At 36.0% G+C, this 26,072-nt stretch overlaps 1 protein-coding gene across 17 annotated transcripts in view; it reads right to left on the bottom strand.

Moving 5' to 3' along the window:
- The window catches only part of KMT2C (lysine methyltransferase 2C), a 288,523-nt gene that overhangs the window by 102,323 nt on the left and 160,128 nt on the right, over positions 1–26,072 (bottom strand). For 14 of the 17 annotated variants that reach the window (XR_009008902.1, XM_057550459.1, XM_057550470.1 and 11 more), the window contains 7 exons: positions 25,080–25,194; positions 14,431–14,600; positions 13,818–13,966; positions 12,918–13,031; positions 11,924–12,001; positions 9,594–10,297; positions 1,512–1,631 (listed from right to left, as the gene is read on the bottom strand). Coding sequence is in view for 16 of the 17 variants with exons in the window: in XM_057550459.1 (XP_057406442.1) it covers positions 1,512–1,631; positions 9,594–10,297; positions 11,924–12,001; positions 12,918–13,031; positions 13,818–13,966; positions 14,431–14,600; positions 25,080–25,194 (1,450 nt within the window). In the remaining variant the exon portion in view is untranslated. The remainder of the gene's footprint in view (positions 1–1,511; positions 1,632–9,593; positions 10,298–11,923; positions 12,002–12,917; positions 13,032–13,817; positions 13,967–14,430; positions 14,601–25,079; positions 25,195–26,072) is intronic. The other 3 variants (XM_057550473.1, XM_057550463.1, XM_057550464.1) reach the window with 1 other exon arrangement.

Genomic DNA, 26,072 nt, shown 5'->3' with positions numbered 1-26,072 from the left:
TGCTTTAAATCACCTAGATAATAATTTAATTATTTCAAGTGGAAATAATTTATCTGAATTTTTACACAAGAAAAAACTCCATGGGAAAATATGTTGAATTCCCTGATATTTTAACAAATAAGCACTAAGGTTTTGCGTTGCTGTTTTCTTATTTATTCTCAGACTTATGTATTACTACCTGAAGAAACCTGGCATCTACACCTACTTGTGTTATGTATATTTAAGATTACTAAAACGCTCAGGAAAATCCTGATTTTGTCTTCCCTAACAAGGTAAATAATGTGTGACATCTTCAGCTGAGGTCACCTGCAGCAGCTTGAAACACTGAGCTCATTACCTATTTGGCAGAATGCTCCCCGAGTCAGCAATTTATGGTTATACTGTGAGCACCAGAAAGACACACGTGAACAAAAGGGAAGAGGGGCTTTTGTTCCTTTAGGGTTAGTCAGCCAACTTCCAGTTTTCCAGCTGCCTCTCCTTATCCTCTTAAGCTGCTTTCCTTCAGATCCTGAGCGTCTCGGAACAAGGGACAGGGTACTGTTGAATTGGATAGTTTTTGTTGTTTTTCAATAGGTATAAAAGATTTTTTAAAAGTCAGTGACTGAATCAAGACTACAGTAATCCCTCAATTTATTTTTCCTCAACATCCAATGACACAGGTAAGAATAAGTGAAAACCGGTGGTATATGCTTCGTAATGGTCAAACAAGACCTCTTTAACTCTTCAAATTAATATTTACATTTTCAACACCTTGCATGCTATCAGAGTGAGTTGAAAAATAGTTCTTCCAACGGTGATAGAAAATAGGAAAGCAGAATCTAGAACTCCTTTGAAATCCTTAATTAGTCTAAATTAAAAACCCTTATTCCAGAATTATATTAAATATAGAAGATGAAGAATACTGTCTTCTCTAGTCAGGAACATTTTTTAACTTTTCAGATGATTAACACTTTTTCAAATTAATTTTTCACCTTCAAAATGCATCAGACTACTTAACTTGCTTCAAGGACTAACAGAGTCATCCACCAATGACATGAAAAAGAGATCCTGTAATTTTCAGATTATTAACACAGACAATGAAATCTGCTGCAATTCTGCTATTTCTTCTCCATTAGTACATAATAAATTAATATAGCTTGTCTTTCGTTCTTTGCTAAGCAACAAAATTTTATGATATGATGAACAAGTCTTTAATTACTTTATAGCCTATGTGACAAGGATTTCCCCCGCAGAAATACTGGTAATTACAACATAAAAGGAAGCAACCATAAAAAAGGGTATTAAAAATTTACACTTAAGATCAGTCAAGTAAAATGGCAATTTAATTTCCTCCTAGTCCAGGTTTTTAAAGGCAAGCACGTTGCTTCTTCATATTAAAAATTTTAGATTTAAAGAGTGGCTCTGGAAACTAAACTATTTATCTAGAAAAGAAAGGTTTAATTCTTAACTTCTACTCGGACAAAACCAACCAGAAAGAAATGATATACGAATGTAAATGCAATTTTATTTACCACTTTGATGCTCCAAATGGCACTGCCAGGAAGCTGCCTGGGTTTAAAAATTTCCCGGCCTTCTGAAATGTCTGGGGACCAGGAAGGTGGGCTCACTGTATTATGGGTACTCCAAGCCCCCTAGGATATGGCAGGTGAGAAAATAGATGTATAAAACTCCGCAACATAAAAGGTCAAAGCCAGCAACTAAGGAATTTTAGAACAGCAAAAACAAATGCAGACATATGGAAATTTAGGACAAATTGCTTCAAGGTAGTAAGGAAAATAAGCTTATCACTTACAGTGACTTTATACTTAAATGTCTGTAGCTACAATTTACATTAAATGTTTTATTCTGGTTGAAACATCAGTACAATGAAACGTATTAAAAATTAAGGTTTATAGGACATCAGCATTGACTCATGAACTGCAATTACGGCACCAAGATATAAATAAATGTCAATCAAACTTTAAGAATTAAAACTATAAGAAACTATTTGGGGATTATTTTCTTCTAACAACTATCACTCTACCGGAAAGGAGAAAAGAATAAACTTAAAGAATGTTGTGTATACTTCTTGCTATAAACCACCAAAACAGTAGGCCAAAAATGCAGTCAGAAACATGAGCAATCAACAGACACATTCACTTTAAAATTTGGAAAGGTAGTTTGTAACCATAAGATGCAAATACCATTATAATCTTAACGTTTAATTACTCTTCCTTCAGTGCCCATTAGTTGTGGGTTTTGATTTTTATTTTTATTTAGGGGACTACTACACTTGGATTACATCCAAGGAACTAATTTGAAAAGTAGAAAAATGTTAAAGCAAATTGTCCTAAATTTGCAAATTAAAATGCCTGATGTATCTGATTATTTATATGAGAAATAGTACTTACTAAAATAGTTAAGATAAAAACTAAAACATTTTGCTTCCCGATAACCACATTCAGCAATAACCTGAACTAACCTGATGAAGATGCTAAAGCAGCATAAAGAAAAACGTTTACTCCACAAAGATAACATTTTAAACACAAATGTCAAACAACACAGAAACTATTTGGAATTCGATAATTCAACAAAGCATGCTATAATTTTACCAATTAAATGATCAAAACTAAAGACAAGAAACACAGTACTTACCAGGCTTCTAGAACACTAACAAACTAACAAGTAGTAGCCTATTAATCACATTAAAATATCACCAGGGAATTTAAATAACTACAAATAAGAACTTGACTATCCTTTGGGGAGGAGATGGTTAATGAAATAACGGTATTTTGAGAAAGACCACACAGGGAGAGGCTGGTTTCACTTTAATTAACCTACCCTCCTGCTCAGCTAATAGCTATGCTGATTTCACCTGACAAATCGCTTTCCCACTAACAGATCACCCTGTGTCTCTGTCCACACCTGTCTTCTTTCCTACTGTGTCCAGGGCCTTCTGTAACCTCTGTGCTGACAAAAGCAATTTCTCTACTGTCATTTCACTGTCAACATCTACTTACAGTTCTGCTGGGCTCTATGCAGCACATCAGCGAATGTTTCTCTGCCCTCCTTCACTGACCCTTCTCAGCCTCCCCTGTGAGTTCCTCCTCCCCTTGACCTCTAAAGCCCCAGTGTTTCCCAGGGCGGAAGCCTGGACCACTCTCCTCTGTGTAGTCTTGTCCTAAATGATCTTACCTACAGTGAGGGCTGTAAACACCATCTTGGATGTTGTTGTTTCCCAAATTCACATTTCTAGTCCTAACATGTTCTGAGAGCTCCAAGTTATTATGATGTTCAACTTCCTTCTTAGCACTTCCATTTTGTCGCACAAAACCTCTCCAGTTTACTACGTCTAAAATCTCTCCCTTAATGAGTTCTAACTCACAATTTTTCCCCATCTTCAGAAATGGATTCCAGTCCAAGTCAGAAAACTGGGAGTCAGGAGACCTGTTCTTTTCTCTCATCACTCTCCTCTGCTCCTTCAGTCCTCTCCCTCCCCACTCCTTTGATCCAAACCATCGGTAAATTCAGCACATTCTCTCTTCAAGCTCTGTTTCTCTGCACTCCCATGGCCAGCACCACCTCTCAGCTAGCCTGCTGCAAAGGTCTACTTCTCTTTATGCTTCTTCCTCACCTGCACCTCCTCAAGCCTTTCCCCACACAGCGGCCAGAGGGACTCCTAAAAAACGTTAAGTGTGACCAAGCAAGACTCTACTGCCTTGTTCCAAACCCTCTGATAGCTCCACAGTAAACTTAAAACTCAAACCTTTCCTACTGGCTCTCTTCAGTTTCATCTTGTGGCACCTCCCACTGTCGATAGGCCCTAGCTACCCTGGCTTCCTTGCCATCCTTCACACACGCCGAGCTCTTCAACAATGGGGACCTACTGACTCAGAACTACACCACCTGTCCACTGGTTGGTGTCTCCAGAATCTTCAGGTATGGTCTTAAATACTTCCTCATCGAAGAGGCCTTCCCTGGCACTCCAAGTGAATCATGTCCCCTTTACAACTCCTTTAGCATCTGCATACTGAACACAATACGGGGTCATCTGTTCTATTGTTTATCAGTATTTAGTGGTAGAGAGTGAGAGCAAGAGATATCTAAACCTCGTTCCCTCAACGTTTCCACGCAGTATTTTTCTCTGAGGATATCTGGCTAGTGTACATATTAAATTCCTTTTGGTAAATCGTTTAATGGTATATCAGTAGATAGTTCTTAAAGTATACCATAAAAAGTCATATTCTAAAATAATATTTATTCATAATTTATAAGTTAGCTTTGATATCAAAATTATATCTCATTTCAAAAAGCATTCACACTTCATATAACATGGATGAACAAAATGAAGGGCTCTATAGATTAAGAATGTTTAGATGCTATTTCAGGGATAATTAGACAACCATTCAACTGCTATGAAAAACTTACACAATAAAAGCTTGGGTAATTACATTACAAATTTTAATAAGTATGTTATCATAAGGCATTGGAAGGCAGAGCACGTGCAATTTTATAGGAAATGAAGAAAATTATGATTACACTTAGATATTTTCATAAAGAAGAAATTACCTAATATATTCTTTAGACCTTAAAACTAAAATACTGATGTAATTATCAACTGTAGTTATAAATTACCCTTCAGATCTCAGCTTTGATAAAAAAGAATTTACACAGACCATTCAGAAGAGGTTAGCTTCCCCATCTACTGTAACATGGTTTACATCGTTGGTACACTTGGTTTTACTTTACCGCACTTGTATTTATCTATTGCCACTGGAGTATAAGCTTGATGGCAGACACTCTGCTCTTTTCATTCACTGCTATGTTAAGTCAGCCTTCTGTTCAGCACTTATTGAACGTCTACTTTTTCTACTGAGCATTTTTGCATGCATGTATTCATAAATGCATCAATAAACACTGTACTGTGATATGAAACACTAATTCCATCAGTTGTAGCCTAGAATCTCGGATTTCTTCACCTATTAAAAAATTACCAACCTATTCCATGCACTGTTACTCTTAAACTATCTACAAACTGAAAAAGAAAACAAACAAAAGGGTTAAAAAATGTAATCATCAGGAGAATTTAAGTTACAAAGAGCGCTAAACAGAACCAACTTGTTCTCAAATGCCACAGAAACTTTAAAATTACTATTTGGCAGAGACTGAATTCGATTCCAACAATAATTATTACTGTTTAAAGTTGGTATTCAGTTTTCTGCTTTGAGGCCAATTTCTCAGGTGAATGTATCAACCTAGTAAAAATTACAAAGCTGTCACAAGGACTGTGGGAATAGGGAAATGGGACAATAATGGCAGGTGGAGGGAAGGCTATTATGGGCAACTTTCTATTAGAAGTCAAATCCTGCTGCTGGCTGTTAAATATGATCGATGTCATGATTAGAGCTCACGAGTATCCAATTCTACTAAATCAGTTTAAAGCGTGGCCAGAGAAGGTAAGGTATGTCTCCTGGGCAGATTCACACCGCCAAGTCCTAAGTCCACCCTCTCCCTACATACTATGCAAAACCAAGATTGCTGTTAATGGGTGAGTTTGATTTAGAGAAAGTGAAAACAGTGAAAAGAGAGTAGAAAGGAGGACAATTAGTAAGAGAAACTGAAAACACAAGCGTTTATAGTTCGTCTTTTTGGTACATACATTCACTCATGTACATTACAGCTATTGTAGCAAACAATTCATTTTTTTATGACTTACAGAATTCTTTTAACATAAATAAGTCATATACAAAACTGAGCTCAACATCAAACAGAAGAAGAAATTTAGTCCTGAGAGTCATTTGATAAGAGATAAACTATATACGTACAGAAACAGCTGTTGCCAGCTTTAGCCCTCAGTAATTTAAGAAAGTGAATTTGGCTGGTGCTAGCAATCATTTTAGTAATGGCTTAAAAAATGTAACAGGCACAAGAAAACTAAGAGGGATGTATGATAGTTCTGATCTGTATGTGTTGTAGGTTGACACCCCAAAGGCTAGACACTTTTTTAGGATGAAAACTACAGTTTCTCAATGGTTTAGAGCAGTGCTTCTTGGACTTCAGGCTGCATGGGGATCTTCTTAAAATAGACATGTTCACTCAAGTTAAGGTGGGGCCTGAGATTCAGTGTAACAAACTTCCAGGTGATATTGATATTCCTGGTCTGCAGGTCACATTTTGAGTAGCAATGGTTTAGTCATTTCTCCCAGAAAACATGCCTAAGCCTGTAAGCCTGAGTAGAGTTTTTCCTCTTGCCCTTTCTGCTTTCCCACAGTACCCTGTGGTTTCCTCTACTGCAGCAGCCTGTATCACACACAGAATACTTAAATAGGCAGTTTAGTTCTAAAATCTGTGCAACCACTATGTGGCACTGAACTTGAAAACGTACTACATCTTGTATTTACTGTGGCCGGTTTGACTTGGTCGGGCCTGCAGTTATTTTCACTGCCACATTTCTTTAGAAATAGTTATGAGTCAAGGTGATGGGTTTCAGGACCACCACTTCACAGCCAAATTTAACACATGAACATTACATCCTTCTCCAGTCTCCATTTTCACATAATATCTGCATTATCGTGCAAATCAAGAAAGAAAGCAGGGCAGCACTACCGTTTGCTATGTGTCAGGGGGTGTATAGGTGTTATCGTTAAATTCTAACAACCATCTGATGTAGTTTTATGGATGAAGAAACCAAGAGAGTTCACAAGGTAACTTGCTTGGTGTCCCACAGACAGTAATGGAAGAATAAGGCTTTGAAGCCAAACAACTGCACTATGGAAATATTCATGCTGAATTTATATTAATCAATCTTTCCCAGGATCAATTAATTACAGTACAAATATATATAAATAATACAAAATAGGCTTCTTAAAAGTCACTTTTATAAAATGCCACATAGTATTTAGACTAGAAGGTATGTGGGAAAATCACTATTGGCATCTACTCTACAACTTTTATTCCTCATAAAGAATAGAGAATATTTACCTATTTACTAATGAAACCTTTTTTGAAAGGTTCTAAGACAAAGTATCAGTATGTAGGTTTACCTCATAGGTATCCAGGAATAGACAATTACAACTACTAGGGTAATTTCCTTTAATGAATATCATTATGTATACATTATATAAAGCAGTACTTCAAAATTCAAATTTATTTTAGTTAAAAGCTGGATATGAAATAATTTATCAAGAACAGACTCTCTCTTTATTTGGATGATATGATTCACCGATCTGCCTTTTTTAATTTTAAAAGCAAAAACAAACCAACCCCAAAAAATGCCAACAGTGCTTCTTACTAAAAGGTTTACGTTTAGAAACCAGAAATGGAAGAAAGAGAAGGGAGGGAGGCAGGGAGGGAGGAATTGCTTACTTGTAATTAATTGTTAACAAAACTATAATCCTCTACAGCTCACCACTGGAGGCCTGTTTTGCTCTCACAGGAACAGATGATGAAACTGATATGTTAATTCGAAACACTTCATTTAAAATGCTATTGCAATACACAAGTATGTTATAAAATTCTAGGGTTCTTAATAAACTACTTAAATTGATGAAAAATAAGAAATTCAGTTCACAACGTAATGGCAAAGTGGTTATAATCTAATGAAGTACTATTTTTGGAAACCTACTCTATTAAAGAAATTTCACCTTCTCTATGAGAACCTCTCAACAGATGTCAGTCTTAGAACTTATGTAAATTCCTAAGCTCTCCACATATATGATGTTAGCAACAACAACAACAAAAAAGGTGGAAAGGTAAAATGAAGAAAAAAATTCTTAGCATTTGAAAGTTATCAAAATATATTTAAGAGTACTTATGTTTTCTCTATGAAATTTTCTTTAAATATTTAAGAATACTTCAAGAAAATGTTTCAAAGAAAACATATTTCATAGACGATTGAACAAAAACTTTCAATATTATCATGAGAGCAATTAGTACGAGTGTCTGAAGTAGATCACAGTCATGTGATTTCATTAAATATTTTCCCATAAAATAAGATGATACAAATAAGATATCTTGTTCTATCCAATGCATACTCTCCACAAAAGCAAAGCAGTGTATCAACAAGCTTTGAATCACCAAGTGAAGGTTGTTTCCTATACAACTAAAACAAAACTGGGAGGTAAAACATGGCCTACCAGCTGCTTGTGAGATTAGCAGCAAATTGTGAGGTAGTAATCAGGCAGTAGCAGCTAAATAGAAAGGAGAATACTACCACAATTGAAAGAGAACATAGCAGAAGTAGTAACAGTAACAAATATTAAGACACGGCTCATGTAAAATGGGATGAACTTGGAAGAAAAAAAAAAAAAATGTACATACACACTCTCACACACATACAAAAATACCCACACTCTTTTGGACCATAGGTCAACAGAAAAATAATCGTAATGGCTTCTCAGTTGGAGCAGAAGTCTCTAAATAAGGAGAGATACCAGTAAAATTTAACAGGAATATTTATGATGCAATATCCTTAAAGAATGTAAATGTCTGAACCAAAATTAAATTTGAGATTCAAATTTCCATTGCTAAAGTCTTTTCAGAGCCAAAACTACACAATTAGTATATGCTATTCAAAAAAAGAAAAGGAAAATAAAAGAAAAAACTAAGGATGAAGAGAACTAGTTTGAGAAGAAAAATCTCTCTTGGTAGAATAGAAAATAAGTATCAAGTAGGAGACTAATTTTCACATTAAAATAAAGTTTGATTTAACTTTTTTACTTGTCTCACAATTCCAAAATTAGACGATCAAGATCAAGATATTATTATTCCTATAAAAAGTTAAACTTTAATCACTGAAAGCAATTTAAATCATGAGACTTAAAGCTCCAAATTATTATTGTGACTAAACACTTTTGCACTGTTTGATATCCTGCTATTTTATGAAAAACTTCAGAAAGTAGAAATTTTGTAGAATACATAATTCTTAGCTATAGTATCTTCACTTTGCTTTGTAATTTCACTCAAATCCCACTGAAAAAGATCTGGAACTTACCCTTAAAGGGTAGAGTTCACATTCACACAACTTAGAACAATCATGGGAAGAACTCCCTTCCCTTCCTTAAGATCAACAATATAATCCTAAAATTTTGTTCACAAAACCACTGAAATAACTCCTAACTTTAAAAAAATTCCCACAAAAAGTTAGCAATCAATAGAAAAACCAAAATGAGAAATTCCCCTGCATGAAAAATACTCTAGGTAAACTCTGATGCTTTAGCAGTTAAAAATATGTACAACGAATAATATCAATAAACAAATATATTTAAGGGGAAAAATGACTGTTAATTACACTATACCCAAAACCTTACTTTTTTTTTTTAAGTCTCTGCTGTTACTCTGGCATAGAACTAAAAACTTCTTTAAAGTGTTTTCTATTAGAAACTATAATCAAATAGGTTGCACTTAAATTCCAGTAAGATCACTTCAAGTTAAATAAACTAGTCTTCATTAACAGTATGTTTTTTTAAGTGGCCAAAACATGTAAGTCAACATTACATCTACATTCCACCTAAACAGAAAAACCTGCCCTCCAAACCAAAGCTACACATACACTTTTTTTACTTTACAGAATCACTCCAACATCTTTTCTATCAACATCATTAAAATCACCATACCTGTCTGGACCGAGGTCTACCAGGAGAAAATTTCCTTTTGGTAATAGCTGGTTTACCCATGCCAATTTTGGGGGTGACTGAGACGTAAGTTGTTGGCATGATGTTTCCAGCAGAAGCACTGGGAGCCGACGGGTAACTGTGCAGCATGTCGTGGGAAGGCAAGTCGGAAGAAAGTGCTGGAGAGGAAGACGCATTTGCCTTGCTTATGCCCGCTGCTGATGAAGATGATGACTCTGTCTCAGATGGTAATTTTACAGATTTGCTTTCTTGGCATACACCATCTTTCACACAACTCTCAATTGCAGGAGCCACTTCGAAGTCCATACATGCAGTAGAAGGTTCAGGATTTTCTTTCTGTTCCATTTCTTCTGGTACCCTTTCTATGGCCAACTGTTCCTTAGAACATGAAGCGGTACCATCCCCACCCGGGGACGGGACAGTGACAGATTCAATGTTGACTCCTGGAGGCCGGGATTCTTCTGGGGGCGCCGCCATGTTAGGTCCCTCCAACAAGTGCACTTCCCCCTGCTGCACAGCGACCTGGGGGGCAAGGGCTTCAGCGCTGTCTGTCACTTCCATTCTGTTCTCATTTTGATCTGCACCGCAAGCATGCATTGCTTTAGGAGGCATTTCCATTTCTTCACTGTCAACTTCATGAGAAATCTGATTTTCCAATTCAGGATTCATTTTATCTTGCGATGATTCTATAAAATTTCAAATATCTATTATGTTAATGTACCTATGAATTTTAAAATTTCTAACTATGATTAGGTATAAAACATTAATGTCTTACATGTCTGTAGCTCTATGGTTTAAAAATAATAGGCTTGGGTAGAAAAAAAAAGTTGGCGGGGGAGTGGGGGGGCTGGGGTCCAAAACATACTTTTGCTTAAAACCATGCCTTAAGTCAGAAGGTATTCATCAAGAAAGGCAATAAGGCAATTATTAAGTTTAGTAAAGGCCAAAAGAGAGCAGGGTTTATGGATTAGAATCAGTCACCGATCAGACCAGAAAACCTACAAGAACACTACCTTAATGGGATCCCCAGAGTTTAAGGTAATTTCTGGTAAGAATATTAAAATAGAATTAATTTCTAATATAACCATTATATATGATGTTTTACAGTTTGGTCACTTACAAGAGGATTTAAAATTTTGTAGGTGAAGTTATACTCATTTTACAACTAGGAAAATGAGGCTCAGTGATATTACATGATGTGTCCAAATTTAAAAAGTAAAGATTAGTCTAGAATAAAAAGAATTTTGCAATAAGCCGACACAAGATGTAACAAAACTTCTGTAGACTCAAATATGTAATGACCATAGACAGAAAAGACTTATTTCACTTAGCCATACATGCTAACACAATCAATACAGTTTTTGGGATATAATTCTTGTTCTTCCTCATCATCTATAACCAAAGAGACTTATCTTAGCAAATCAATAAAAATAATTAGATATCAGAAGTATCTATAGTCACTGACTACTAAATTTTAAATCAGGGTACTAGTAAGTTAAACCTTTAACCCAACACTACTTAAGAGTAAGGTTAGACGTCCAATTGACATGGGCCCTAAGTGGCTCTTTTAAGTAAGACCACTGATGATAAAAAGCACTTATTTCAAATGCCATCAAGGTAATTTCTTAGGTACATTAATAAAGACACTAATTTCCTTATTTACTATTTACCATGGTGACTGAAATTTATATATGTTCTTATATCAAAATGAGATCTCACTTCTCACTCCTGCTTTATTGAAAGACTATAGTTGAAAAGGAAAAAAACATCAAATAACAGATCTGATCATACTAAATATTTTTAAACACAAAAGTGCTTCAAAAATACTTTAATATTTTAAAAGTAATAAAAAAATGGACCTTTAAAACAGAAAATACATATAAATGAACATTTATGGTTTAAAACCAAAAGTATCACCATTTGAGTGACTCAAGTAAAACAATCTTAATGCTATATAATGCTTAAATTATGTGCTCATAATAGGAGACCGACTACCTCAAGTCTCACTGGCAAAGAGGAACATTTGCAATACACACTCAGAACATGAGTATGTTCTTTCTCCTCTGTGCTAGGATTAAGATAAAAGCGCAAACATGCTCTATTTCTGCCTTAGAAATCCACTGCCAATGGTTTTCCAGAAGAGGATCACCTAACCACAGACTGCACTACCGTCATGTGAGTCTAGCAATAGTAAACAATTCATCTCTAATTTGAAAAGTCACCTTAGCAGACAATGACTTGAATTGCAGAGCAACCATAAAGGCGTTATGCTGTAAATCAATCAAATTAGACAATATGAACATGTGGCCTACCAGCAGTGAGAAGTCCACGCGCGCCACGACTTTCTGGTGGATCACTCCTCCGCTGCTCTCCAGTGTGGATGTGAGCTGCTGTGAATAACACACTTATGGAATCTCCAGCAAGGAGTCCAAATCCCTCTAACACTGCTTTCTCAACAGTAATTTGAGTAAGATATTTATCCTTCTGCCAAATTCCAATTTCAAATATAAGCATAAAACATCCTGTTACTATTCATTTGTTAAGTAGGATATGGAAATGAAACTGGATATGGAAGGATATGGAAGGAATCTGATTATGTACTATAAGATTATTATATAGTTTTGTCTTATTTTTCTTCATTTTATTTCTTTATGAAGTATAATTTTTAATGAGAGTTGTTAAATATAAACTTAACCTCAAAATATCTCAAGGGCTTTTTATGTATACATTCAACCTATATAACACAGTATCACATACAATCCCACAGACTTTAAGGTGAGACCAAGATTAAATTTAATAAGTAGTTTTCCCCAAACCTGGTCTCTCATTAATTCCAGATCCTCAAGTACAATAATAGCTATTACCAATAATGCAAAAAGCTTAATTGAAATATCATTGAAATAACCCTCAACAGGACTGCTTACATGATCTAAAACAATGAATTTTTCATTATCTCAGCATGAAACATCTCACAATCAGCAACAGCTCTAGTTAATAATTACAAAGATAACTAAAGAAAGAAATTGCTTTTTAATGAAAATCACTTGATCCCTAAACAAAGTATATATTTATGAGTAAGTCTAGATTACAGCTGAACTATCAATACAATATATACATGCCCTTTCCCCAATTAATTTCGGTCTAAGTTTATTTTATTTAAAAAGACTCCTCTCTAAATAATTTCCTACATGACTTTGTCTCAGCTTACTTTTATCTAGGGTACTAAAGTTGCAGATGTTCACATATTCACTCTACACACACATTTTCTTCAGAGAATAGACTATCCATCACCAAAAACATCCTTACCATCTGGAACAATTCCAGGTGTGGGCTGCTGACCATCGACATCTTTATTAACTGCTTGCTCCAGAAATACCATGTGGTCCTCAGGGCCTTCAACTTCCATTTCATTGTTACAATCTTAACAGAAAATTATTTATTCTTTAGCTCAGAATGAGTTTTTCTGTTTTTGTTAACGAAGTCAACAATTATCACCTTGTTCTAATGGTGGTAAATTATCCCTAAAAATGCCATAAATTCTTCTTCAGATTTTTCTATTTTGAACCAAATATATATTTACATTTTTCAAATATGGAAAATATAATGAATTAAAAAGTAACTGGAATTTTATTATTTTGAAAGGATACTGCACAACTGTATACTGATGGCATACTAGAAACAAAATGTTAGTAACCAAGATGTGTCTACTTAAACCCCTTGCAGTTGATAAAATAGAACTTTTATAGACTTTGCCATTCATACTGATGAAAATGAAAAACGATCTGATTAGCAGGTCTGTTCCCTTTATGATCTAAGAATCTTGTTATTACGTTTATAACCCAATGGTGTACTAATAAAACTACATGAACAAAATTTAATAAAACTAAAATTGGTTTGTAGTAAAATAACCCAGAGTATGAAGTGCAAACTAGGTCATACAGCCAAACACTAAGGAACTTCCACTGCTGGCCCAAAAAACACAATTGTAGGAGCGTACGCTAGTCCTGGAATTCAAATATTGGGCGAACAGTTGTAAAGAAGCTAGATTAGATGTTAACCATCAGATTCAGAGATGACCAAGATCACAGGTACAGAAGCTAAAAATAAGATGGGATCTGATACACAGGATTCCCTCATTGTTACTAAAGTAATATACTGCCGACTGGTTGGCACAGCATCCTAAAAAACAAAAACTCCCAAATTTACCTGTAGTGAGTTCAGCCATCTCCACTTCATCACCTGGCTGTAATGGATCCATCTCGGCTAAGTGTTTGCAATACATACAGATGTACTCTTCTTTGAGCTGAGAATCCAGTTCATGATCTGTCGGTTTGTCACATTCTAAGTGAACCCATCTGTGACGATAAATATATTTAAATAAAATTTTCTAATTTAAAGTCAAATGAATATTTAGGGAAAAGAGAGATAATTGCTGAAAAACTGGATATAGGAAGGGGTAAGGATGGAAGAAGAGAGGTTATAGGGGTTAGCAATTGAAGGTTCTAGAAAAGGAGCTGTCATTTTTGGATGTCATCACAGGTGTTGACTTTTTTTTTTTTTTTTTTTAACACATTTTAAACTATTTACTCTTTACTTTTCCCTCTTAATGCTTGTTTCTGGTCTTGTCTTATTTTTTGCCCACTTACATCGTTATGCCTTTCAGACTCATAAAAACATACTTTAATTCCATCTATAACGGCACTCAGTACTGAAAGGATTACTGGAATGACAAAAGCTTGGATCTCAAAATACATGGCAGAGCAGAAGATCACATGGACAGAAGAACTGACAAACAAATGGAATGACTCTATCTTCTTACCTTTTGCACATATTACAATGAAGCATGTCTTTCTGCAATTCTGGATGGTAGCACTTCCCACAGAAAGGACATAAGTTATCCTGCTGTTGGTAACAACTGTCACATACCAGGCAACTGTGGTGCCACTGAGAACTAGATCGTGTGCCACACTCTACACATATTCTGCAATTCTAAACACCGGGAAAAATGGAAACAGAAACAGTTTGTTATGCATTTGTACTGCAGTTCTGGTGTAACCCTTTTTAAAAAATCAGTGAAACATTTGTAGATTATATATTAAGCTTTAATTTTTATGACACTAATTTAGGGTGTATGTTTTTGAAAAAGAAGTTTGTTTTGAACATCTGATGAGATATCACTCAATTTACACTGAAACCTCCTGGAAAGTGTAAATAGTGGATAGAGACATCCAAGAAAACATAAATAGGGAAGGAATAAAACCAAGAACGTAGCAATCCAAACTTCAAAAAAGAAACACATTCCAGAATCAGGAAGTAGCTAATGCTGAATAAGTCTACTCAACTCACTACTCCGAAAGCAAAATGGTCCTGCTAGGGAATTCTGTTTGTTTATGGGTAGCTTAGAAACTAAAAACAAGAATTCACACTAAGGAAATATAACCCACTCCAAATGATTAGGTGTCTGAAATTGTGAAAATAACCACTCAACATCAAAATCCAATTATGGCTTCTCATATTTTCAGAAGAGAGAGGCACTACCCTTAGCAAAGTAGACCTGCTGATGTGCAAGGCCTGGCAGAGGCCAGCCAAACCTCCTTCTGCGCCTGTGAGCCAGGCTGCCTTAAAATCCTGGGCACAAGGCTGACAAATTGTGGCACTCTCATTACCCACCCACCCACAACTTTGCAATCTAAAGCACCAATAAAAAAAGGAACTTTTTCTTTTTGAGCAGCTGGTATCTTTTGATACAAAAGAGATGCTCACTGAAAAAGAGAAACTAGCATGAACCACAGATCTGCTAAAGTCTTACAGATTTAAAATGGAGGTACTCATAAATACTGATGACAAAATCCTAAGTAAAATGTTAGCAAACAGACTCCAATAGCAAATCAAGAAAATCATAAACCATATCCAAGAGGAGTTTATACAAAAATGCAAGTATGGTTAAATATTAGAAAACCTATTAATAAAATCTAACATATTATTAGGTCTGAGGAGAGAAGATAAATTATTTCACTAGATGCTGAAAAGACCTTCGGAAAAAAATTAAAATCCATTCCTAATAAAAAAAAAACTTCCGAGAAAATTAAAATGGGTAGGTATTTCCTTAATGTGATATACACACATACCTCAATTCTAAAGCCAGCATTTTGTTTAATTGGGGAACCCTAGAGGCATTCCCACTAAGGTCAGAAATAAAGAAAGGATGCCTACTATCTCCACTACTATTTAACATGGTTCTGAACCAATGTAAACAGTAAAACAAATGAAAACAGAGGCAAAATAGGAAAAGAAGAAATAAAACTATTTGTAGATGACAAGATAGCATACTTGGAAAATCCTAGAGAATGTATCACAAATTTAATAAAAGAATTTAACGAAGTAGCAGGATATAAAATTGGCAATGAAAATTCAATAGAATTCACATACACAAATAATAACCAGTTAAAAGATATAATGAATGGGAAAATCCCATTTATAACATCAACAAAATAGAGACAACTTTTAAGAATAAACTTAAGAAATGTCCAAAACCTACACAAAGAAAATCAGAAAACATTCCTAGAAGACACTAAATTAGACTTGAACAAATGCAAAGACATACCTTGTTCTTTGTTAGGATGTCCTAACATCAAGATTTCACTATCAATGAATAAATTTAAAGTGACCTGATAAAAATTCCAGTGAGGTTTTTCACAGAGCCTAAGGTTCATATGGAAAAATAAACGACAAAAACAGCTAGGAAAAACGTGAAATAGAAAAGATCTGTTGGAGGACCATGACTACCAGATACTGCAAAGCCTCTATAGTTAAAACAGTATGGTATTGGCTCATGAAGATAGAAAGACAGAGCAATGGAACAGACAAGAAATTCCAGAAATAAACCCAACTAAATCTAAAACTCTAGTCTGGAATCTCAAGTCACTGAGTCAAAGACTGTCTTTTTAGTGAATGGATTTTGGACAACTGGATAGCCAACTGGGAAAAGATAATTCATACCATATAGAAGCATCAACTAAAAATGGATTAGAGAGCTAAATGTAAAAAATAACATAAAAACTAGAAGAAAATATGAACTCTCCTATAGCCTCAGTATAGGAAAAGGCTTTCTAATTTTAACTCAAAAATCCAAAAGCAAAAGAAGACTGATAAATCTGACTATATAAAAATAAACTTTTGCATGGCAAAAAATAATACAGGCAAAGCTAAAAGGCAAACAACAAACTGGAAGAAAACATGTGCACCGTATAACACAGCTGAAGGCCTTATAGCCCAACTATACAAGGAGCTCTTAGACTGTGGGGTCATCAAAATCTTCAAGAGTAACAGGCAACACACAAGAACAGACAATTCACAAAAAGGGGTAAAAAACGACCCCTAAACACAGGAAAAAATGACCAGCTTCACTCAAAAGAGAGAAGAAAATTAGACTACACTGAGATAACATTTTTCACTCATAAGACAGGCAAAAATCAAAAGCTGAACATGACAGCCTGTTGGCAAGGATGTAGAAAAGAAGTTCTCTCATGCATGAGTGGTGGCAAAAGGAACAGCCGCAAGTCCCATGAAAGGGAATGTGACGATACCTAACAAAATTACATACGCATTTACCCCCGAGCCAGTAATCCTACTACTAGAAATTTATTCTAGAGATTCGCTCCCAGCACTTCAAAAACCCATATGCACAAAGTTACTGACTACAGAATCACTTCTAATGTAAAATATTGGAAACTACCTAAATATTCAAGCATAGGACATTGGTTGAAAAACTATGGTTCAAATAAACAGAAGAAAGAAAGAAAGAGAGGGAGGGAGGGAGGAAGGAAGGAAGAAAGGGAGAAAGAGAAAGAACGAAAGAGAGAGAGAGAGGAAGGAAGGAAGGAAGGGAGGAAGGGAGGAAGGGAGGGAGGGAGGGAGGGAGGGAGGGAGGGAGAGGAATGAGGAAGATCTCTATGAACTGATATGAAGTGACTTCCAGATTTTAAGTTAAAAAAAAGCAACATGCAAAAGAGCACATATGCTACCTTCAGTGTAGAAAAGGGAAACAAAAATATATTTGCTTATCATTACAAAAAAATACAGGAAGGATGAATCAGAAATTTTTGGAAGCGTGTTAATATCCTATGTATTTTTAAAAATTAAATCAATAAGAAAAGAATGGGGAATTTTTTTAAAAAAACCAAAATCTTCAAGAATAACAGGCAAAACACAAGGATTCTTACTATACGAGAATGGATATGTTAAGAATGTGAGAAGGCAAAGAACTCAGCAGGAGGGATCAGAATTGGAGGTATTGGTGTAAATTCATTATTTATAAATGATGTACATGTGTGAGTATACGCATACTTATGTGTGTATTTGTAGATATGCATATGTGTAAATGTATACACATGCATGTATTTCCTGCCTCATCTGCTGAAAGTACAAAGAAGCAAACACCCCCAGAGCAATGGGCACACCTAGCACCCAATCTTCACTAAAGGAACTTGGCCTATTTATAGAAAAGAGGACAGATTCCAGGGCTAGGGCAGGGAGGTGTAAGATGATTTTGGAGTATCTTGTTATGCCCAAATATAATGAAGTGCTTAATGGTGAGGGCATGCCACAAAGACATAGGAGCCAGCTTGAAAAGGATATCAAAGGCAAAACTGGACAATTTGAGCACAAAACAGATTAGGTACAGTAATAAATTATAAATTATTGATAATAACAAGAATTCATGAGTCAATACTGACAATATATACATAATTTTAACATGTGAAAGCAGGGAGGGTTCTTGCTTACAACAGAACGCAGGGGGCTGACTGGTAAATGTGAAGTTAGAAAAGCATCATTTTACAAACAACAGGTAAAAACTAGATCAGGCATTGGTGCCTATAATCTTGGAGAAAATTCTGAGGAGCAACAAGATATTTGCACGGTATTAAAGTGTCTCCTCACATACTGTTTTATTGGATAGAAGAGAGAGAGAGAAAACAGCGGAGAAACTTTACAGCAGCGTGACCAGATTATCAGAATTCACATCACCAGTGAGGGAGAGAGCAACACCAGGTGCCTCCAGCTGAAAGCCCGAGAAGGGTACGTCATTACTTACGCAATATTCTGCCCAAGAATGAATGACTCTCTATATCATCATGAGGAAATATCAGACAAAGACAAAATAAGGAAAGTTCTATTTGTGATTTAAAGAAAACAAAACAAAACAAACAAACAAAAACCAGGTATGTGAGGAAAAACTCTATTATTCAAAACTGTCAATATCAAAGAAAGACAAAGAAGGGCTAAAGAAATTTTCCAGATTAAAGGACTCAAAAGAAACATGACAACTAAATGGAATACCTGAGCCTAGACTATCCTGGAACCTACACAGGAGGAGGGAAATGCTATATGGGACATTAGATCAAGTGACAAATTGAAATATGGATGGTAGATTAGATATATTGATGTAAATGTACGGGGTGATAATAGTGCTGTGATTATGTAAGAATATTCCTATTATTAGGAAATACACATTTAAGTATTTAGGGGTAAAGGGAGCACTGTGTATAACTTACCCTCAAAATGGTTCAGGGCAAAAAAAACATACATGGGGCGGGGAGGAGGGGGAAAGGGCATGGATGACAAAACTGAAATCCTAACAACAGGTGAATCTAGGTAAACGGCATATGGGTATTATTTTTATTTTTCCAACTTTTAAAGTCTGAAATTATTTCCAAATAAAGCCTTTTAAAAGGCATCATATACCAACACATCAGCATTCTTGAAAGAGAAACAGAGAAAAGAAACCTATGGGACAATGACCGGTATATAACGAAGTTCCTAAAAAGATCACCCTTACTTCAGGGCAAGCAGCCTCGCTAGACTGACACCATTCCTGGGAAGGCACACCTATCTGCCTCTGCACCTCCAGCCTGCACCACAGTGTTTGCATTTGACTAAAGACTATAAAGAACTATGAAAGAATTTAACAGTAGAGAAAGAGTATCATTCTTCAAACTGAAAAGAAGATAAGCATTCCTATGAGAAACTCCATGAGAATCGAGCACTTACTTTAGGCATTATGCTGAGCACTTTACAGGCATCATCTCGCTAAATCCAACACTCCTGTGAGGTTAAGTACTATTAACTACATGATGAAACACAGCTTACAGAAGTCAAATAATTTGCCAAAGATCCTGTATTTAGTAACTGGAAAACCTGAGATTTGACTCCACAGCCTAATCTTTTTAATCACTTTATAATACCTCCACAGAACAAAATAAAACACACACACTATCCACTCGTATTCTCAGCTGTATAATAAATAATTCTGTCACGTGAGAGAGAATAGCAGACTAATACGGAAAGCAAATTAGTAAGGGCAGGACAAAAAGAAGCCAGAGAACAACCTTGAGAAATAAACTCGGAATTCTGAACACATTTTCCAAAATAATGAAAACCACAACAAAGAAAATAATGAATTAAAGCAGGAAACAAAATCACCTAGATGTTAGTAAAGATTATTAAAGAGAATGTAAAGAAAGTAAATATTTTTTAAAAAGGTGAATTTAACCAACACTTCCCTAGACCTTTCCACGGGCCTAAAGGGAGAATGACAATGGTCAATATGTTCCAGACAACACTAATTAGTGTAGAACCATGATAGATACATCCTGGAAGCAAATCCAAATAACTGAACAAAAATAAAGATCTCATGGCCTTCAAGCAGAAAAACAATTAACTAATTAAACTAAAAACAAAACAAACTTCTGTAATTCCATAAACTGGGAAAAAACAGGAAAAAAAAAAGTATCCAGAGTAAAAAAAAAAAAAAAGTTGTAATGCAAAACTATACCAAACCAAGTTCTTCTGGTAGTTTGAAGGCAACAATTTCTTTCAGGTTTGCAAGATTCCAGAATATTTACAATTCTTTTATAGAAGTGCATAACCAAGTCTCCAAAAGATTGGGGGTGAGATGAGGTTGGAATTCACAGAGAAGATCCCTCCCTCCCCAAAGAAAAAGTCTATAGTTTGGGTCAACTTAGAGAGGAGGGAGAAAACTTCTGATTTCTTCATTTTCAATGGCAAGTGGTGGGGGGGGGTGACTTTTAATATTTTCAACATTTATAACTTAATATGCATAAGATATAAGATTTGAATTACAAATCACTGCAGGGAATAAAAGGAACTGAAAAACAGAAAGGAAATTAAAAGAACAGGTTTGTCTTAAAATAGCCAAGCATTTCAATTACATCCATTAGTCTAAATACTTGACTATTAAACCTTTCAAAAGGTACAGTTAAAATGACACAGAAGGATCCAAAATGAAAAGAAGATCACATTCAACTGGTAAACTAAAACTCCACTCAGCCATATTTGTCAGGCAAAGCAAAATATCTGGTCTCCCCCTCCCTCCCCCAAAAAAGGCATTACACAATATAAAGAGAATAGTTTTACACTGATAAAAAGCACAATATATCAATATTAGCCTGATCTACTTGCTAAATAACCAGCACAAGTTTAAATGCAAGGAGAAATTGGTATGAGAAATTACAAGAGTCGATTTTATCTACGCCATAATACACTGTTGAATCAGTCAAAAAATATGGAAAAAGAACTTCATCTAATTAAATGAAATTAATAAACACAAATACTACAGCTTTAAAGTCACTATGTCAAGCATCCAAATATATGTCAAAAAGAAAACTACACTAGTTAAATTATCTGATTCAATACGATTAAAGCAGAAACTAATGTGTTTAAGCACAACCTAAAATAAGAAAGATAAAATTAAGTCAAATGTGAATAGATATAAAGTTACCAATACAACAAATATGAATGCAGCTAAAGCTATAATCAAAAGTAAATTTATAGTCTTAAATATCCTTTTTTCCTTAGGAAAGTGAAGAAAACGAATTACGAATTCAACTTCCTATTTCAAAAAAGTAAAAGAGGCGCGGTAGCGGAGATAAAAGTAATAAACATACAAATCCATCTGACGGCAGGTTTTTTCCTTAGACCAAGAACCACGCCAAGAGAGAACGCGCGGAAGCTTCCCGTCCGGCCGCCAGGCAGAAACTGCTCACGGGGCCCTCCTCAGCCCCCAGGCTCCTCCCTCCCGGGCGACCTCACCTGAGAACAGTTGCCCCGAGGCGCTCGGGTCCCGGGGAGAAGGCCCCGCCCCTCCAGGCCCCACCCTCGGGCCGAGACGGGACAGAACTCGCCGCCCTCTGCCCCCCGCCCTGGAACCAGGTGCCGCGCCGCCAGTTCCAGGTGCCGAGGCTCGCCGGGGGCGGGGGTGGGGCGCAGGGGTAAGGCTCCCGCAGCGCCTCCTCCTACGCCCTCACCAACACCCCATCCCTGGGGACCTGCCAGCGAGACCGCCCCCCTTTCCAGGACCCTCCGAGGAGGGCAAGCACCACCACCGCCCACCCCTCCCTGCCGCAGGCTGCTCCCGGAAGAAGCCTCGGGCTGGTGCCTCCTGGAAGCCTGCGAGCCCAGCTGCGCCGCGGAGCCTCGGCCCCACCGACCACCTCCGCCACCCGACCCCTCCTGAAGGCCGCCCCACCAGCAGGGGAAGATGCCGAGACCACGACAAACCCGAGCGCAGAGAGAAGGGCAGAGGTAACAGGATCGCGTTTCTGTGACAAAGGGACTAGAATGTGAGGATGCAGGGAGACCACGAGTGTATTCTTGGTCTGTATGTTTTCTGAGAACTTGACATATTTCATAGAAATGCTAACTTTAAAAAATATAGGGAATTCCCTGGTGGTTAGGGTTCAATCCCTCGTGGGGGAACTAAGATCCCGCAAGCCAAAAAAAAAATAAAATAAATAAAAATTGTTTTAATTAATATAAAATGTAACTGCATTTAGCATTTGTATTTATGATGATGTTAGTCCCAAGTGCTGTCAAAGACGTGTGAAAGGTACAAGGTTTTCCACAGTGGAACCGCGGTGAAAAGAATGAGACGTGCGGACCGCACAGGGATTCGCTCTGCAGCAGTGAGAAGCATCCACGGAGCGAGGAGCTTCTTCATACACATCACCTGACAAGAGAAACTGCAAACAGCACACCCGTAACTCGTAAACTTCCGTACTTTAGAAATAATTGGATTGATACCCCATTTACTACAGATTTCAACTGCGCCATTACGGTGCACCTGTGAACCAAAAGGTTTCTAGAGTTTTTGAGTGGTACTTCATTACATCTGATGTTCAAAGAATTGCTTGGTTGGCAGTTTGAGGTCTGATTACTCTGAACCAATGAACACAGTCCTGGCTTTATCAAACTATATCTATACAAATACTTATACAAAAGGCATTCTTTGTATGAACATTAGTAAAGACAAAGAATACCTTTCTATTAAACCAGGTCTCGGCAATTTACTTTAAAAGCAAAATTATTTGTTAGATTGGGGAGGGGTGAAGAATTGGGAGATTGGGATCGACATATATACACTAATATGTATAAAATGGATAACTAATAAGAACCTGCTGTATAAAAAAATAAATAAAATAAAATTCAAAAAAAATTATGTTAGATTAAGTTAATATTTATTTTCTAAGTTAAGTCAGTGTAATTACCGTAGATCAAAGAAGTTTATGCCTAGCTTCATGTCTATTCTGTGAAATTAAGATTATAATAATAATTAAAAAAAAATAAAACTCAGCCTGGGGGGTATGTAGAGATGGCCCATGGATCTAGAGTCTTTAGTTTCCTAGGATCCAAATCCTAATACAGATGAAAATTAGATTAAGAAATATTCCTTAATTAGTCTAGGGAGAAAAGCACTGTTACTCAAGTTAAGTATAGTATGATAGCACAGGGAGCATAATATATTGGATAAAACACTACAATGTAAGACAGGAAACCTGAGTTTTAGTCTGTTCTGCCTCTGCAAATTAGTAAACCTCGGCAATTCACTTAATCACTAGTCCCTCACCAGTTCTTAATCTAGAGTTTATTAGTTTACCTGTAGAGATTTCAAAGGAAGCAAATTAACTACTTTTATGATTGACTCATCCTAGAGAACATTCAAAGAAAAGTCATAGTAAATATTGTTTCTAAACATCTTCCTAACAGGAAAAAAAAATTAGTTTTATTCAGTCAGTTGGGAATTGAAGGTAAACTTGAGTTATTCTTACCTTCTACTTTCACTTTAAGAATTTAAATATTTTGTGCTTCCAAGGACAGACAATTCTAAAATTTGCTGTTGTTTACCTGGTACTATACTAGCTCTGCCCAGTAGGTTGAGTTGTCAGCCAACCCACAGGGTTTAGAGATGCAGGCGACAGAGCCTCAATAAATTCCTCAGGAAGTTTAGAGAGGCCAGAATGGAATACCTCAAGGTCACAAAGATGCAAATACCAAAACAGACGGAAAAGGGGAGAAACACTGACTAAAAGAATATCCAGAAAAAATTTAAAATAGCTGAAAATACATCTTAAAAGCATCCCACCAAGCAGAAAGACTGATATCTTAAATAATAAAAAATTAGTGGAAAAATGTCTATAGATCCTAACTTTCAAAACCCCAAAGAAACTTTACACAGCATCTAAAAAACCAGATATCTAAGTCAGTAAGCACTTACTAAAGCTACCATGGGGGAGGAACAATATACATATACAGATGCATATATGATATGATTCCAAATATTTAATACAAGTTTATACATAAATACATACACACATAAATATATATACACATATAAAATCACAGTAAAATCATCTAAAAGCCAATCGGATCAAAATGTAATCTTTATTTCTGGATTTTAAATTAATAGATTTTAAAAATACATGTTTCAGTATCCACATATAAGGATACTACCTATTTCAAAGAGTTTCAAGGATTAAAGATGAATCACTAAAACACAATTTCTAAGCCATGAAGCACCATACATTTGTTAGTTAACAGGTTCATAGCAGCATTTTTTATAGCAGCCTAAAATTGTCAGCAAACCAAATGTTCACCAACAGGTAATTCAATAAACAAATCGTGGTACTTCCACTATTCAGCAATAAAAAGGAATCACTACTGGTATGTGCAACAATATGGGTGACTCTCAAAATAATTATGTTGAGTTTAAACCACCACCCCCCCGCAAAAAAGAAAAGGGTATATACTATACGACATCACTTATATAAAGTTCTAGAAAATGCAAACTAATCTATGGTGAGAGAAAGCAGACTGCCTGGAAGACAGAAGGGAGTAGGGCAGTGAACAGTCAGAATGGAGGAAATCTCAAGGGGCACCAGGAAACTTCTAGGGGTGATGAATACGTTCATTATCTTGAAGGTGATGATGGTTTCATGAGTGAAAACGTGTCAAATTAAATTATAGACTTTAAATGTGTGCAGTTTACTGTATATCAATTATACATCAATAAAGTTTTCTTTTTAAGTTGAAGATTTGAATAGGTATCCGATTTGTCTGCTCTATATTAAAAACATACATATCTTTTTTTTCTTAAAAAAATAAACAACTTACTTTGCATTTCCAGCCATTGGTTGGTACTGATTTCATAACTGGTTGAAGACAAAAAGTATGATACCCTTTGTCACACGTATCACACACTAGCATCTTGCTATCTTCTCCCGATTGTCTAAAAAATAAGATAGCATTAATGATGCCTTATCTTTAAACTTATGTTTGTAACATAAGTAATCATGAAAAGAATCTGTCCTGGGAACTGCCCAGTTCATAAATACCCTCCGTCTCTGTTTTCTCTATGCACAGATAATGACAGAGTTAACCCTCTAGAAGATGAGACAGAAATCTTCCAAAGGTCCCTAAAGGATTATCCTTACTGAACGCCCACCTATGGTGAACCCGCTTTAGTCATTTTAGGGTTCCTGCAAAGAAGGAGGGGTTAAGGCAAGATGAATGACACTGATCTTTACTTCTTAAACATCCCATGCCCACCCTTTTTTGGGGAAGGAGCTGTAACTGATAGGTGATGCTGCATGTAAAGGAACAAATCTTGGCACGGTGAGTTGGAAGACACTGTCATATAATAAAAAGAGGATCAAATTTGGATCAGACCTACAATTGTGTTCAGACTTCTGTTTTTCTAGCTGTGTGACTCCTGAATAACTTAGACTTAGTCCGCTTAGTTTCAGGTACAAAATGTGAATGATAATCAAAGATTACTGTGAGAATTAAATATAATTCTGGCTGAAGAGCTAAGAATATCCATTAAGCAATAAGTGCTAAATAAATAGATATAAGAATAATAATCTTGTTATAATTATTAAGAATTGTAATTGAAAACCTAAAATCTTCCCCTAAACACTCTTCTGCCCCAAAGATTGGGCCCCTGTCCTGTCCATGATCTCAGCCTTGATTCTTGGCTGTTAATCACTCTCAGATACTAAGAATTTAATTCAAGAGGAGGGGTTAAAGAAAAACTAGGGAATGCAAGAAGAAGAGCTGAGAGAGGAACCGCTGAATAAAACCTGGGGATAAACAGAAGTAAAAAGG

This window comes from Balaenoptera acutorostrata, chromosome 7 (assembly GCF_949987535.1).
Source record: "Balaenoptera acutorostrata chromosome 7, mBalAcu1.1, whole genome shotgun sequence".
NCBI classification, from domain to species: domain Eukaryota; kingdom Metazoa; phylum Chordata; class Mammalia; order Artiodactyla; family Balaenopteridae; genus Balaenoptera; species Balaenoptera acutorostrata.
The sequence above is the reverse complement of the archived record's forward strand: the minus strand, read 5'-3'. Positions and strand labels throughout refer to the sequence as shown.